Here is a 16,030-nt window from a genome sequence, read left to right on the forward strand (position 1 = left end):
TTCAGCAAGAGCAAGGCAGCATCGCTTTCACTTGTTGGCCCTCTTCTCTGAAGTCCAGGACATTAGCACCTGTTCATCATTCTAGTTCCTACATAAATAGCGTAGGCTGTTATTTAATGTGCATTGGTTCAAGATTATACATACCTATGCACATACCAAACCCAGTGAGCAAATAAATCAATCATTTTGAGGGAAGTCTAATTTGGTTGAATTGTTTAAAGAGGAAGAAAAGATGGATGGCTGGCTCCTTGGGAGGTAAGATGCACACATTTCATTCATGGCAGTTGACGCCTCCGGTTCACATTTTCAATCAAATCCAGAAGGGCGATAATGATGCCTATACCAAACAAAACATAGTAATGTTTTTCATCGATGGAAGAATCCAAATGTGTCTTCTGCTTGGCATTTGACTTGAAGTCCCCGAAATGCTGTTTTTCAACATGTTAATCTATTGTGCTTAAGATTATATCCCATGAGCTACGTACTTCTATGTATCAACGGACAACAAAATCGAATTATATAGTGCCTTTCCGTTCCTCCAGATGTTCCATAGAGTATCTGAGCCAATTAATTAATTTTGAAGAGTATTCATTATTATATAGAGAAACATGGCAGCCAATCTGCGCACAGGACAACTCCACAAAGAGCAATGTGATAAATTACTGGTTCACCTGCTTCGTTAGTGGTGCCCATGATCAATGCATTTGCTTAGTCGAAGCAGAAATTACTTGTTCGAAACTCATGATTCCTTCCAACCACAGTGGAGAATAGCCTGATACTTCCTTATTAGAGCTAACAACACCTGAATGTATATGGTCATCCTTTCAAAGCCAATTCTGGAACTTACTTATGCTGATATTAACATAGATTTCAACACTGATGGCTGTCAGATGATTGCTGCTTAGCTATTATAGGACATGTCCTAGTCTTGCCCACTGAATTGCCAGTATACGTCTTGGATGCCCAAAACAAACCAACTCCAATGGATGGCTGAAATTTCCTTCAGTAAGCAGTGATTGCAGAAGCTGTGAACAGTGTTGGTGCCTCCAGCAGAATCCAGACCAGCAAACTGTCCCTCCATCCAAATAGTTCAATTTCTTCATTATTTTGGTGGATACTCTGAGGTTGTGCGGCAAAGAAGTGCTGGGGAGTTCTCCCACGCCCTGGCACATGACCATAACCATTAAAACAGACTGTCTAGTCATTTAGTTCATTGATGTTTGTGAGGCTTTGCTGCACATTATTGGCGACTGCTGTCATGACCTTACTACGTTTGAAAAAAATACATTAGCTGTGAAGTACTTGAGGAAGTCCTGAAGTTGTGACAATTGTGTATCAATGCAAATTCTTCTTTCTTAAAACAAATCTTGGAAAATTACAGTGTTACAGATTCAGAATTGTTACTACATTTAGCCCATCGAGTCCACTCTGCCCCACTGTAGAACAATCCAGTCGGTCCCTTTACCCTGTAGCCCTGCTAGTTTATTTCCCTCAAATGCATACCCATTAGAAATCATTCATTTTCGCTTCCACCATCTTTGTGGGCAGGGAGTTTCAAGTCATTACCACGCGCAACATAAAATAAGTTCTTCCTCACACCGTACATCTCTTGACCAAAATCTTAAAGTTGTGTTTCCTGTCTTGTACTATCAGCTAATGGAAACAGATTTTCTTTGCCGACATAATTAAACCTGTGATAATCTTGTACAGTTTTATCAAGTCTCCCATCCTTTGGTCGAAGGTGTCACGACCGGTCCCCGGGTGAAGTCTCCCCAATTTGTTACTATTCTGGACAAGGTACCCAGAAATTGTTATGATCCTAGGTGAGGACAGATGTACTGGCTTCCTTTATTTATTTAACCCCATTGGCAGGTCAGAATAAGGTTAATTTCAAAATGATCTCTTCTCTTATGGATAACTTCTCCCATTCCGAATGTATTTATGTTTTTAAAGGAGACGGTTTAACCAGGCTTCCTTGAGTTAAAAGAAGAGTGAGTTTATTAGTTACTAATAAGAAAATAATAAAAGGCAACACACATACACACAGATTTTAAATGAGAAGTTAGTCCAAAAAAAAAGTTTTAAAAGATATACAAATCAGTCTTTGGCTTGTCTATGTGGAGTAAACTGCGAAATGTTGCGGCAATTAAGTTGGGTGATTCTGGTAGCACTGACTTTGGCAGTTGAGTAGTCATTTGGAAATTCTGGGTTCTGCAAGTTACCTGAAAGAAGTTGTCCTGTTTCCTGTTTGTCTGTGGCTTTGCTAACATGCGACTTGCTTCCGGCAGAGAGAGAGACATTTTTTTTTTTTTTTAATATATTTTATTCAAAATTTTGTGGCCAAACATAACAGTACATAGTTTTTCTTTTGAACAGCAACAAAGCAATATAAATAACCGTGGCCAATTTTAAACAAACAAATAAATAATATATAAACAGAAACAGAAACAAAAATGAGTGGCAACTGCCTTGTCAAAAATAGTTACTCTTCAAAGATACAGTCCAACAATCCAATATACATTAACTATAACAAGTGTCTATACATATACAATGACATCCCTGAGAGTCCGTCCGGTTCTACGCTGCAAAAATCCCCATCTCACTCTCGGGGTCTTCCCGGCCCACACAAAACTCATAATACTCTTCTCGATTCTCTTGAAAAAAGCCTTCGTGACCACCACCGGGAGGCACTGAAACACAAAAAGGAATCTCGGGAGGACCACCATTTTAACCGCCTGCATCCTATCTGCCAGTGACAGGGACACCGTGTCCCATCTCTTAAAGTCCTCCTCCATCTGTTCCACCAACCGCGTTAAATTAAGCCTATGTAATGTACCCCAATTCTTGGCTATCTGGATCCCCAAGTACCGGAAGTCCCTTGTTACCTTCCTCAACGGTAAATCCGCTATACAGCAACTGTACCCATCTGATATACCCATCTCCAAAGCCAAATCTCCTCAGCACCTCCCACAAATAATCCCACTCCACTCTATCAAATGCTTTCTCGGCATCCATCGCCACCACTATCTCCGCTTCCCCCTCTGGTTGGGGCATCATCATTACCCCTAGCAGCCTCCGTATATTTGTGTTCAGCTGTCTCCCCTTCACAAACCCAGTTTGGTCCTCATGAACCACCCCCGGGACACAATCCTCTATCCTCGTTGCCATTACCTTGGCCAGAATCTTAGCATCCACATTCAGGAGGGAAATGGGCCTGTAGGACCCGCATTGCAGCGGGTCTTTTTCCTTCTTTAGGAGGAGCGATATCGTTGCCTCTGACATAGTCGGGGGCAGCTGCCCCCTTTCCCTAGCCTCATTAAAGGTTCTCATCAGTAGCGGGGCCAGCAAGTCCATATATTTCCTATAGAATTCCACTGGGAATCCGTCTGGTCCCGGGGCCTTCCCCGCCTGCATGCTTCCAATCCCTTTCACTACTTCCTCCGTCTCAGTCTGTGCTCCCAATCCCACCCTCTCCTGCTCCTCCACGTTAGGAAATTCCAGCTGATCCAGAAAGCACATCATTCTCTCCTTCCCTTCCGGGGGCTGAGCTTCATATAATCTTTCATAAAATGCCTTGAACACTCCATTCACTCTCTCCGCTCTCCGCTCCATCTCTCCCTCCTCATCTCTCACCCCCCCTATCTCCCTCGCTGCTCCCCTTTTCCTCAGTTGGTGGGCCAGCAACCTGCTCGCCTTCTCCCCATATTCGTACTGTACACCCTGTGCCTTCCTCCATTGTGCCTCTGCCTTACCCGTAGTCAACAAGTCAAATTCTACATGTAGCCTTTGCCTTTCCCTGTACAGTCCCACCTCCGGTGCCTCCGCATATTGCCTGTCCACCCTCAAAAGTTCTTTCAACAACCGCTCCCTTTCCCTACCCTCCTGCTTTCCTTTATGTGCCCTGATAGATATCAGCTCCCCTCTAACCACTGCCTTCAACGCCTCCCAGACCACTCCCACCTGAACCTCCCCATTGTCATTGAGTTCCAAGTACCTTTCAATACACCCCCTCACCCTTAAACACACCCCCTCATTTGCCAATAATCCCATGTCCATTCTCCAGGGTGGGTGCTGTTCTTTTTCCTCCCCTATCTCCAGGTCCACCCAATGTGGAGCTATAGCCGTATACTCCGTCCCCCTCACCTTCGGGATCAGTGCCCTTCCCAAAACAAAAAAGTCTATCCATGAATAGACTTTGTGGACATAGGAGAAAAACGAAAACTCCTTACTCCTAGATCTACCAAATCTCCAGGGGTCTACTCCTCCCATCTGCTCCATAAAGTCCTTGAGCACCCTAGCTGCAGCCGGCCTCCTTCCGGTCCTGGACCTCGATCTGTCCAGCCCTGGGTCCAGCACCATATTAAAATCTCCACCCATTACCAACTTTCCCGCCTCTAGGTCCGGGATACGTCCCAACATACGCCTCATAAAATTGGCATCATCCCAGTTCGGGGCATATACGTTCACTAAAACCACCGCCTCCTCTTGCAATCTGCCACTCACCATCACGTATCTGCCCCCACTATCCGCCACTATGGTCTTTGCCTCAAACATTACCCGCTTCCCCACTAATATAGCCACCCCCCTGTTTTTTGCGTCTAGCCCCGAATGAAACACCTGCCCCACCCATCCTTTGCGAAGTCTGACCTGGTCTATCAGTTTCAATGCGTCTCCTGCAGCATAGCCACATCTGCCTTAAGTTTTTTAATGTGTGCGAGTACCCGTGCCCTCTTAATCGGCCCGTTCAGCCCTCTCACATTCCACGTGATCAGTCAAGTTGGGGGGCTCTTTAACCCCCCCACCTTGTCGACTAGCCATCTCCTTTTTCAATCCAGCACCTCTCCCGGTTCCCAAGTAGCCATATCTCCCCCCAACGGCATCCTCCCGCCCCGACCACCCCACCCCATACCAGCTCCCCCTTCTCCCCAGCAGCAGCAACCCAGTTAACAACCCCCCCCCCCCCCGCTAGATCCCTTTCTAGCGTAATTGCACCCCCCACGTTGCTCCCAGAAGTCAGCAAACTCTGGCCGACCTCGGCTTCCCCCCCGTGACCTCGGCCCCCACTGTGCGAGGCCCCCTCCTTCCTGCTTCCCTGTTCCCGCCATGATTACCATAGCGCGGGAACAAAGCCCGCGCTACCCATTTGGCCCCGCCCCCAATGGCCGGCGCCCCCAGCTCCCCATCCTCCCTCCCCCACGACATGGGGAAGAGAGAAAAGTTACAGGGTCGCAGGGTTGACAACTTCGGAAATCATCTCTTCCCCCATATCCCCCCCCTTCACCCCACCACTTTATCCCAAACGTTCTTTTTCTAGCCCGCTTGTTCCAGTTTCTCCTCGACAATAAATGTCCACGCCTCTTCTGCCGTTTCAAAGTAGTGGTGTTTCCCTTGATGTGTGACCCACAGTCTTGCCGGCTGCAGCATTCCGAATTTAACCTTCCTTTTGTGCAGCACCGCCTTGGCCCGATTAAAGCTTGCCCTCCTTCTCGCCACCTCCGCACTCCAATCTAGATATACGCGGATCACCGCGTTCTCCCACCTACTGCTCCGGGTTTTCTTTGCCCATCTGAGGACGATCTCTCTGTCCTTATATCGGAGAAATCTCACCACTATGGCTCGAGGAATTTCTCCAGCCCTCGGTCTTCGCGCCATAACTCGATAAGCTCCCTCCACCTCCAACGGGCCCGTCGGGGCCTCCGATCCCATTAACGAGTGAAGCATCGTGCTCACATATGCCCCGACGCCCGCCCCTTCTGCACATTCGGGAAGACCAAGAATCCTTAAATTCTTCCTCCTCGCATTATTCTCCAGCACCTCCAGCCTTTCCACACACCTTTTGTGTTGTGCCTCGTGCATCTCTGTCTTCACCACCAGGCCATGTATTTCATCCTCATTCTCAGCAGCCTTTGCCTTCACGACCCGGAGCTCCTGCTCCTGGGTCTTTTGCTCCTCCTTTAGCCCCTCAATCGCTTGTAATATCGGGGCCAACAGCTCCTTCTTCATCTCCTTTTTAAGTTCTTCCACGCAGCGCCGCAAGAACTCTTGTTGGTCAGGGCCCCATGTTAAACTGCCACCTTCCGACGCCATCTTGCTTTGTGCTTGCCTTCCTGGCCGCTGCTCTAGAGGATTCAACGCAATCCTCCGCAATCTGGCCACTTTTCTCTCCTTTTTCCATCCGTGTCCAGGGGGGATTCCCTTCTGGTTTACCGCACAGTGTTTTTAGCCGCTAAAATTGCCGTTGGGGCTCCTATTAAGAGCCCAAAAGTCCGTTCCACCGGGAGCTGCCGAAACGTGCGACTTAGCTGGTCATCGCCGCACCCGGAAGCTACTTCAGACATTTTTTTTTAACCTGCAAGCGCAGGGATGCCTAGTGAATGTTTGACAGTTCTGACCTGCACAGCACACACTAACACAGCACAACTAGAACAACAGACTAGCACAGACTGGCACACAGAGACCAGGGTTGCAGTTGACTTTTAACCCCTTTCTTGTGTATTCTTGGAAGTGGACAAATACAAACATGTATTCAGCCCAACTTCTTTTTTTCAACTCACATCATGGGCTGGATTCTCCATCCCACCGTGCCACATTTCTGTTTCAGCACGCCAGCGGGATGCTCTGTTACGCCGGATGGTCAATGGGGTTTCCTGGATCTTCTACATGTCTGCACAATCAATACTTATCTATGTTCCGGTATCATCCTCACTGTTTGCCACACCTTAAACTTTGGTAGCAATGGCAAATTATGCTCTGCATTCCAATATCCAAGTCATTTATATATACCAAAAAACGGTGGTCCCTACTCTAAATCTTGGGGACACCTCTGCCTACCATTCGTTTATGGGCCGGCCCACATGACCCCACCCAACCCAGCAGAACTCCTCCAGTGACCTGACCTTGGGCTCGACCTGGAAGTGGAAGAGGCCTGATGCGGAGGTCCGACCCCGACCTTGCACAGAAATCGACCCGGCTCCCGGAGCGTCTGACCCAGCCTAGGAAGCAACCCGGCTCCGGAGTGCCCAACCCGGCTCCTAGATCATCCGACCTGGCTCCCCGACACCAGGCCCGACCCAACCTGGAGAGGCTCACCCAGAGCCCCAACTTACCAGCAGATGGAGGGAAGAAGAATCCACGTGGAGGCCCAACCAGACCTACTCCAAGGCCCGATTCCAGGAGCGCCTGACCAGACCACCAACACTGGAACCGATCACGAGACCCGGCCCAATCTGACCCAGAAGACCCTGCCAGCGACTCAAACCCAGGCTAAACACCCCCAAAACAGTGAAGACCCCACACGAGGACCTGAATGTGTTGAAAGATAGACCCGTCCCCGTGGAACCCTGGGGCCCAACAGGATCGAGAATATGCCCACCCCGGTGACCCCGAAATCGCAACCACACCCTAGACCCCACTAGATGTGTCCCTGACATCACAACCAGCGCCCGGGATCCCACCATTCACAACCACTTACCTTCCACAAGGTCAGACTTCTCCCGTTGGATTCCGGGACCATCCTGAAGCAGCCGCCGACCGAGGAAGCGGGGGAAACACGGCAGTCTACAAGTGAGACTAAAACAATACGGTTTCTCGTGCCTCTCCCCAGCATTCTCCTGGCAAACGTCCAAGCAATCGAAAACAAGCTGGACGAGCTGAACTCTAGACATATCTCCCAGAGGGAAGTATGAAACAGCTGTGTGCGCTGTTTCACGGAGACATGGTTCACCCCTGCCTCAGCAGACAGTATCATACAACCTGACGGCTTCTCAATACACTAGATGGACCAGACGTGTCATCAGGCAGAGTGAAGCGTGGAAGGGTTTGCCCCCTCATCAACCCCTCCTGGTGCTCGTATGTGGCGACCCTGGTGAACTACTGCTCCCCGGACCTGGTATACCTGACCGTGAAGTGCAGCCCGTACTACTTTCCACGTGAGTTCACTTCTGCCATCATCACAACGATCTACATCCCACCCCAAGCAGAAGTGAAGAAGGCGCTTGATGAATTGCACACGACTATAAATAACAATGAAACAGAATACACGGAGGCCTTGTTCATCGTGGCCGGGATTTCAACCAGGCCAACCTCAGATGTGTACTGCCAAAACTCCACCAGCGCATCTCCTGTCCCAAAAGGGCCCCAACACCTTTTTTAAAAAATATATTTTTATTGACATTTTTACATATTTTCAACAAAACCCTACCCCCTTACAGAAATAAGAAAAAAACGAAGAACACATAAATAAACATCTTATAGCTATGTCACGTATTCCCCCAATATACAAGCCCCCCCCCATTAAACGATAACAAACACAGTAGTAAACACAAAGTACCCCCCCCCCCCCCCCCCCCCCCCCACCCGGGTTGCTGCTGCTACTGTCCACCTCCTAACGTTCCGCTAGAAAGTCTAGGAACGGTTGCCACCGCCTGAAGAACCCTTGCACAGACCCTCTCAAGGCAAATTTTACCCTCTCCAATTTAATGAACCCTGCCATGTCGCTGATCCAGGCTTCCACGCTCGGGGGCCTCGCATCCTTCTACTGTAGCAGAATCCTCCACCGGGCGACCAGGGACGCAAAGGCCAGAATACCGGCCTCTTTCGCCTCCTGCACTCTCGGCTTGTCCGATACCCCAAATAGTGCAAGCCCCCAACTCGGCTTAACCCAGGTGTTTACCACCTTAGCCACCGTCCTCGCAATGTCCCTCCAGAACCCATCCAGCGCTGGGCACGCCCAGAACATGTGGGTGTGATTTGCTGGGCTCCCCGAACACCCCACACACCTGTCCTCTACTCCAAAAAAATGACTCAGCCTTGCCCCAGTCATGTGCGCCCTGTGCAGAACCTTAAATTGTATAAGGCTAAGCCTGGCGCAAGAGGAGGAAGAATTTACCCTCCCCCAGCTCCTCCTCCCATTTACCTTTCAGCTCCTCCACCGAGACCTCCTCCTCCTCCTGCATCTCCTGGTAGATCGCCAAGACCTTGCCTTCTCCAACCCACACCCCCGAGAGCACCCTATCCTGGATCCTACGTGCTGGCAGCAGCGGAAATTCCATCACCTGCCGTCTTACAAACGCCCTTACCTGCACGTACCTGAAGGCATTTCCAGGGGGGAGCCCAAAATTTTCCTCCAACGCCCCAAGGCTCGCAAATGTCCCATCTATAAACAGGTCCCCCATCCTTCTAATACCTGCCCTGTGCCAGCTGAGGAACCCCCCATCCATTCTCCCAGTGATAAACCGATGGTTCTCTCGGATCGGGGACCACGCCAAAGCCTCTGCATCCCCCCCTGTGGCGTCTCCACTGCCCCCAAATCTTGAGGGTTGCTGCCACCACTGGACTCATGGTGTACCTTGTCGGCGGGAGCGGCAGCGGTGCCACCAGCGCTCTCAGGCTCGTGCCCACACAGGACGCCATCTCCAGCCTCTTCCACGCCGCCCCCTCCCCCTCCATTACCCACTTGCGTATCATCGCCACATTGGCAACCCAGTAGTACCCACACAGATTAGGAAACCCTAGCCCCCCTCTGTCCCTGCTCTGTTCCAGAAACACCCTTCTCACCCTCGGGGTCTTTTTCGCCCACACAAACCCTATGATGCTCCTGCTGACCCGCTTAAAAAAGGCCTTAGGGATCAGGATGGGGAGGCACTGGAATATAAAAAGGAACCTCGGGAGCACCGTCATCTTCACCGACTATACCCTACCCGCCAGGGAGAGTGGCAGCATATCCCACCTTTTAAACACCTCCTCCATCTGCTCCACCAGCCTCGTCAAGTTGAGCTTGTGTCGAGCCCCACAGCTCCTGGCCACCTGGATCCCTAGGTACCGAAAACTCCTTTCCGCCCTCTTCAGTGGAAGCTCGTCTATCCCCCTTCCCTGGTCCCCTGGGTATATCACGAATAGCTCACTCTTCCCCATGTTGAGCTTATGCCCGGAAAAGTCTCCAAACTCCCCGAGGATCCGCATCAACTCCGGCATCTCCCCCACCGGGTCTGCCACATACAGCAACAGGTTGTCAGCATACAGCGATACCCGGTGTTCCTCGCCCTTCTCCCCCCCGCCCCGCACCAGCCCCCTCCAGTTCCTGGACTCCCTCAAAGCCATCGCCAAAGGCTCAATTGCCAACGCAAATAGCAGGGGGTATAGGGGGCATCCCTGCCTCGTCCCCGGTACAGCCGAAAGTATTCCGACCTCCTCCGATTTGTGGCCACACTCGCCACTGGGGCTTCGTACAGTAACCTAACCCAACTAACGAACCCCTCCCCGAACCCAAACCTCCTCAACACTTCCCACAGATACCCCCACTCCACCTTATCGAAGGCCTTCTCCGCATCCATAGCTGCCACTATCTCCGCTTCCCCCTCCACTGCAGGCATCATGATTACATTTAGGAGCCTCCGCACATTGGTGTTTAACTGCCTTCCCTTCACTAAACCAGTCTGGTCCTCGTGGTTCACCCCCAGGACACAGTCCTCAATTCTGGCAGCCAACACCTTCGCTAACAGCTTCGCATCCATGTTGAGGAGCGAGATTGGCTTATACGACCCACACTGTAAAGGGTCCTTGTCCCACTTCAAGATCAGCGAGATCAGCGCCCTGGACATCGTCGGGGGTAGGACCCCCCCTCCCTCGCCTCATTGAAAGTCCTCACTAATAGTGGGCCCAACAGATCCATAAAATCCCTGTAAAATTCCACCGGGAACCCAGCTGGCCATGGTGCCTTCCCAGCCTGCATACTCCCCAGCCCCTTAGTCAGCTCCTCCAGCCCTACCGGTGCCCCAAGCCCCGCCACCTGCTCCTCCTCCACCCTCGGGAACCTCAGTCGGTCCAGAAAACGACGCATCTCCCCCTCCTCCGTCGGGGGCTCAGACCGATACAGCCCCTCATAGAAGTCTCTAAATACCCCATTTATTCCCACCGCACTCCGCACCGTGTTCCCCCCTTTATCCCTAACTCCCCCAATCTCCCTTGCTGCCTCCCACTTCCGAAGCTGGTGTGCCAGCATCTGGCTAGCCTTCTCCCCGTATTCATACACTGCCCCTTGCGCCTTCCTCCACTGCACCTCCGACTTCTCGGTAGTCAACAGGTCGAACGCGGCCTGGAGGCTTCGTCGCTCCTTGAGTAGTCCCTCCTCGGGGACCTCTGCATACCTCCTATCTACCCTTAAAATCTCCCCCACCAACCTCTCCCTCTCTTTCCTCTCCTTCCCCTCCTTGTGGGCCCTAGTGGAGATTAGCTCTCCCCTAATTACCGCCTTCAGCGCCTCCCAGACCACCCCTACCTGCATCTCCCCATTATCGTTCACCTCTAGGTATCTTTCAATGCACCCCCGGATCCGCCCGCTCACCTCCTCATCCGCCAGCAAACCTACCTCCAGGTGCCACAGCGGACGCTGGTCCCTCTCCTCCCCTAACTCGAGCTCCACCCAGTGTGGAGCATGGTCTGAGATGGCTATGGCCGAATACTCCGTGTCCTCCACCCTCGGGATCAGCGCCCTGCTCAAAACGAAGAAGTCAATCCGGGAGTAGGCGTTATGGACGTGGGAAAAGAAAGAGAATTCCCTGGCCCCCGGCCTGACAAACCTCCCCTCTTACCCATCCTGGACCTAGATCGGTCCAATGCTGGATCCAATACCGTATTAAAGTCTCCCCCCCATTATCAAGCTCCCTGCCTCCAGGTCCGGAATCCGGCCCAACATGCGGCGCATAAATCCGGCATCGTCCCAATTCGGGGCATATACATTCACCAAGACCACCCGCACCCCCTGCAGCTTACCACTCACCATCACGTACCTACCTCCATTGTCTGCCACGATGCTCAGTGCCTCAAACGACACCCGCTTCCCCACCAAAATCGCCACCCCTTGATTCTTTGCGTCCAACCCCGAGTGGAAAACTTGCCCTACCCACCCCTTTCTCAGCCTAACCTGATCTGCCACCCTCAAATGCGTTTCCTGGAGCAAGACCACATCTGCCTTCAGTCCCTTCAGATGCGCGAACACATGGGCCCTCTTAACCGGCCCATTCAGGCCTCTCACATTCCAAGTTATCAGCCGGATCAGAGGGCTGCCCGCCCTTCCCCCCCCCCCCCCCCCCCCCCGCCGCTTAGCCATCTCCCTTTCTAGGCCAGCCACGTGCCCGCGCCTCCCGCACTCTCCATTGCCCCCAGCGGCAGACCCCGCCCCGACTCTCTCTCCGAGCTCCAGCTCACCTTTGGCCAATGCAGCAGCAACCCAGTCCCCCCCACTAGCTAGGTCCCCTCCCAGCTGCGTTGCTCCCCCCATAGCACTCCAGTAAGTCAGCTGACTCCTGCTGACCCCGGCCGCTCCCGCCACTCCATAGGCCACCCCCAGTGTGAGAATCTCCCGCCCCCCCCCTCCTGTCCATCAGCGAGCGCTCCTCTCCAGCACCACCCCTCCTCCGACTCCGCCCCCATCCTTCCCTGGCACGGGACGAAGCCCGCGCTTTCCACCAAGCCGGCCCCGCCCCCTCTGGCGCAGCTCCCTTTCGCGGCCTGATCCCAGCTACCCCACCTCGGGCCTCCCCTCTCCCCTCACCCCCCCCAATGGGGCCCCCTCATCCACCCACCGATGCCCACACTCTCACCAAACCCCACTATGAGCCATTTCACCCTACCCCACCCAGCACCCAAAAAACCCCCAGTACCAAACAGAACAGAACATCCCCCCCCAAAACACAACAATCACATCGATCCCCTCTCGACATCCCCTCGCAACCGACCCTCAATCCGAGTCCAACTTTTCGGCCTGGATAAAGGTCCACGCCTCCTCCGGCGTCTCAAAGTAGTGGTGGCGGTCTTTGAAAGTGACCCACAGTCGCGCCGGCTGCAACATTCCAAATTTCACCCACTTCCGATGCAGAGCCGCCTTAGTCCGATTGTACCCGCTCCTCTTCTTGGCCACCTCCGCGCTCCAGTCCTGGTATACCCGGACGTCTGCATTCTCCCACCTGCTGCTCCACTACTTCTTTGCCCACCTTAGGACACACTCCCTGTCCACGAAGCGGTGGAACCGCACCAGCACTGCCCGCGGCGGCTCGTTGGGCTTGGGCCTCCTCGCCAGGACTCGGTGGGCCCCCTCCAGCTCCAGGGGAACCGGGAAGGCCCCCGCGCCCATCAGCGTGTTCAACATCGTGACCACGTATGCTCCAACATCCAACCCCTCCATTCCCTCCGGGAGACCCAGAATCCGCAGGTTCTTCCTCCTCGACTGATTCTCCATGTCCTCGAACTTATCCTGCCATTTCTTAAGCATCGCCTCGTGCGCCTCTACCTTCACTGCCAGGCCCAAGATCTCGTCCTCGGTCTCTGAGGCCAATTGCCGCACCTCCCGGATTGTCGCCCCTTGGGCCTTCTGGGTCTCGAGCAGCTTATCTATCGAACCCTTCATCGGCTCCAACAGCTCTGCCTCCAATTCCGTGAAGCAGCGCTGGAGAAACTCCTGCTGTTCCTGCGACCACTGCACCCACGCTGCCTGGTCTCCACCCGCCGCCATCTTGGTTTTCCTCCCTCGCACTTTTCGCTGCTCCAAAACTACTTTTTTCACCGCTCCACTCCTGGTCCAATCCATACAGTGCCGGGGAAATGTTACTGTCACCTTCCCACACTGGGAACCATCGAACAAATGCCGCTGGGGGCCCTAATAAGAGCCCAAATGTCCGTTTCTGGCAGGAGCTGCCGAACATGCGACTTAGCTCCGCATAGCCGCAACCGGAAGCCGGGCCCCAACATCTTTGACCACTGCTATACGAACATCAAGGGTGCCTACCGATCCATCCCCCGGCCTCACTTTGGAAAACGGACCACAAGACGGTGCTCTTTCTCCCGGCATACAAGCAGTAACTTCAGCGAGAGAATCCAGTTAAAAAGGTTGTGCAATTATTATTGGGCGGCGAATGTGGAGAAGGTACGGAGCTGGGTCAGAGGGGTTGACTCACAATGGGTCAGAATGGAGGAGCGCTTGTGTAGGGGGTCGGGATTGAAGGCGCTAGCAACAGCGCCGCTCCCGACAGCTGACTCAGGGAGTCCGGTAGTAATAGATTTGTTGAAAATTTGGAGGCAGTTTGGGAGCAAGGTCAAGGGAAATGCCGATTCGGGGGAACCGTAGCTTTGAGCCAGGGAAGTGGGATGGAAATTTTTGGAGATGGGTAGTGAAAGAAATTAGGACACTAATCCAAGCTGACACTGACCCTCTTATTTGATGAGCCTCAATCAACCTAGGATATCACATTTGCCACTCTCCAATTCTCTGCCAGCTACCTCTATCTGGGGAAGATTGGAAGGTTATGGCAAGCCAATCTCTTATCTCCACTCCCACTTCTTTTGGCAACCTGGGATGCAATCCATCCCAACCAGGCGATAGATGCACAATAAGCATAGCCAGCCTTTCCACTACATCCTGCCTATCAATTTTCAACCCATCCATTACATTTACCATCTCCATTTCTATAAATATTCTGTCAGCATTCTCTTCCTTAGTAAACACCAATATGAAGTATCAAAGATCACGCTTGTCGTGTTGGGTGTTCCGCTATACAAACAAACCAACACGGTTGTAGATGGTACAACTCTGTTTTATTATTCTTGATAACAACAACTGTTAACTTCTGGCTGTGGTTCGTACTTCACCAGTTAACCTGTGGACCCAGCCCTAGCACTATCTTAGAGAGGCACTCAGCACATGGTGTATGTCTGAGTGGCACGCTGTGTGCTCTGTGCTCTGAGCTATCTCCTGCTGGAATGAGCGGGAACTATGGTGTTCCCTGTTTTATAGTGCGTGTGCTCTCACTGGTGATTGGCTGTGATGTTGCGTGTGTGTTGATTGGTCCGTCGATCTGTCCATCAGTGTGTGTGTGTGATTGCACCATATGTTAATCTGGATATCATGACAACGCTATTAACGTGAACCCAGCGTGTAAGATAACCCCATTGTTTTGGCCCCAACTCAGCATGTAAGTTAACCCCCATTAGCTACGACATTTTATACTCAGGATAGCAGTCATCCTTTAATTTTTCACCCTAGATTTTACATCCCAGTATCTTTTAATTAGATGGATCAAACAGGCAGTACAAAGATGCATGGGAGGCTAAGACATGCCCACACAGAGTAGAACCCACATGGTGAACAACAAAGATTGTGACCACCCACACTGGCGATTTACCTTTTTACTAGGTGTATACGTTTTGGAGAGATTTTTCTTTGGTGCTTCAAAGGTCAACTTATATGTCGACATTTAAGGTACCCATTAAGAGTTCCAGTCTTGTCCTGTGCTTCTAAGTATATATTATCCTCTTTGTCCCATCCCACATTTTACTAGCCCCTTTGTGACTTTTATATTAACTGTGATTTTGTTCCCTTATTCTCTCTCTGGCAGTTGTAATTTCCTCTTCACTTCCCCTTTCATTGTATTCGGCCTGGATCTTGCTTCAAAACTTCAGTTGACATAATGCACCTTTTCTATTTTGTCATATTCTGTATCTCCCTCACCATCCAATGTACCTTGGCTTTGGTTCCCCCTGCCTTTCTCTCCCGTTGGGATGAACCTAGCCTGTTCTCGAACAATCCCTTTGTTGAAATCACCCACTGTTGGGCGGGCTTTTGGTGGCGACATGTAGGTGGTCATCGCACGTTGGGCACCTCCCACTCGAGCTTTTGCTTTTGACCCATTTCACCAGGTTTTGGGGAGAAATTTTATATGAACGATCTCCAGTAAAGATGTGGTAATCAGAGGATGCAGAAAGCCCACTGGAAGAATACAGGATGAAAAGGAACGAGTATTAGTCAATCCGAGAGGTCAGGTTTGGTGCGGAGTGCTGTGGGAGGAAAGATGGTGGGGACAAGCTCGCAAGGTGGGGCTGCACCCATTACGGTGGACATACTGGCCGAGGTGATGGCGGTGGAGTTTGAGCGGCAGTCTGCCAAGCATTTTGAGTGGCATGAAAAGGAGATGATGGGAAAGCTTAAATAGTTGGTGGGCGATACCTTAGCCCCGACAAAGGAAGCTCCTGGAAAGACATC

The 16,030-nt window shown here is 51.8% G+C and overlaps 1 protein-coding gene across 2 annotated transcripts in view; it reads right to left on the minus strand.

Annotated features, from left to right (window-relative positions):
- hhat (hedgehog acyltransferase) overlaps positions 1 to 16,030 on the minus strand; it is a 446,467-nt gene that overhangs the window by 31,455 nt on the left and 398,982 nt on the right. The window contains exon 12 of one of the 2 annotated variants that reach the window (XM_072509760.1): positions 2,349 to 2,690. The exons of the other annotated variant lie outside the window; for it this stretch is intronic. Coding sequence (XP_072365861.1) covers positions 2,578 to 2,690 — 113 coding nt within the window. The 3' untranslated portion in view covers positions 2,349 to 2,577. Of the gene's footprint in view, positions 1 to 2,348; positions 2,691 to 16,030 lie in introns of those variants that run through there. 2 annotated transcript variants of the gene reach the window in all.

This window comes from Scyliorhinus torazame, chromosome 1 (genome assembly GCF_047496885.1).
Source record: "Scyliorhinus torazame isolate Kashiwa2021f chromosome 1, sScyTor2.1, whole genome shotgun sequence".
Lineage (NCBI taxonomy): Eukaryota > Metazoa > Chordata > Chondrichthyes > Carcharhiniformes > Scyliorhinidae > Scyliorhinus > Scyliorhinus torazame.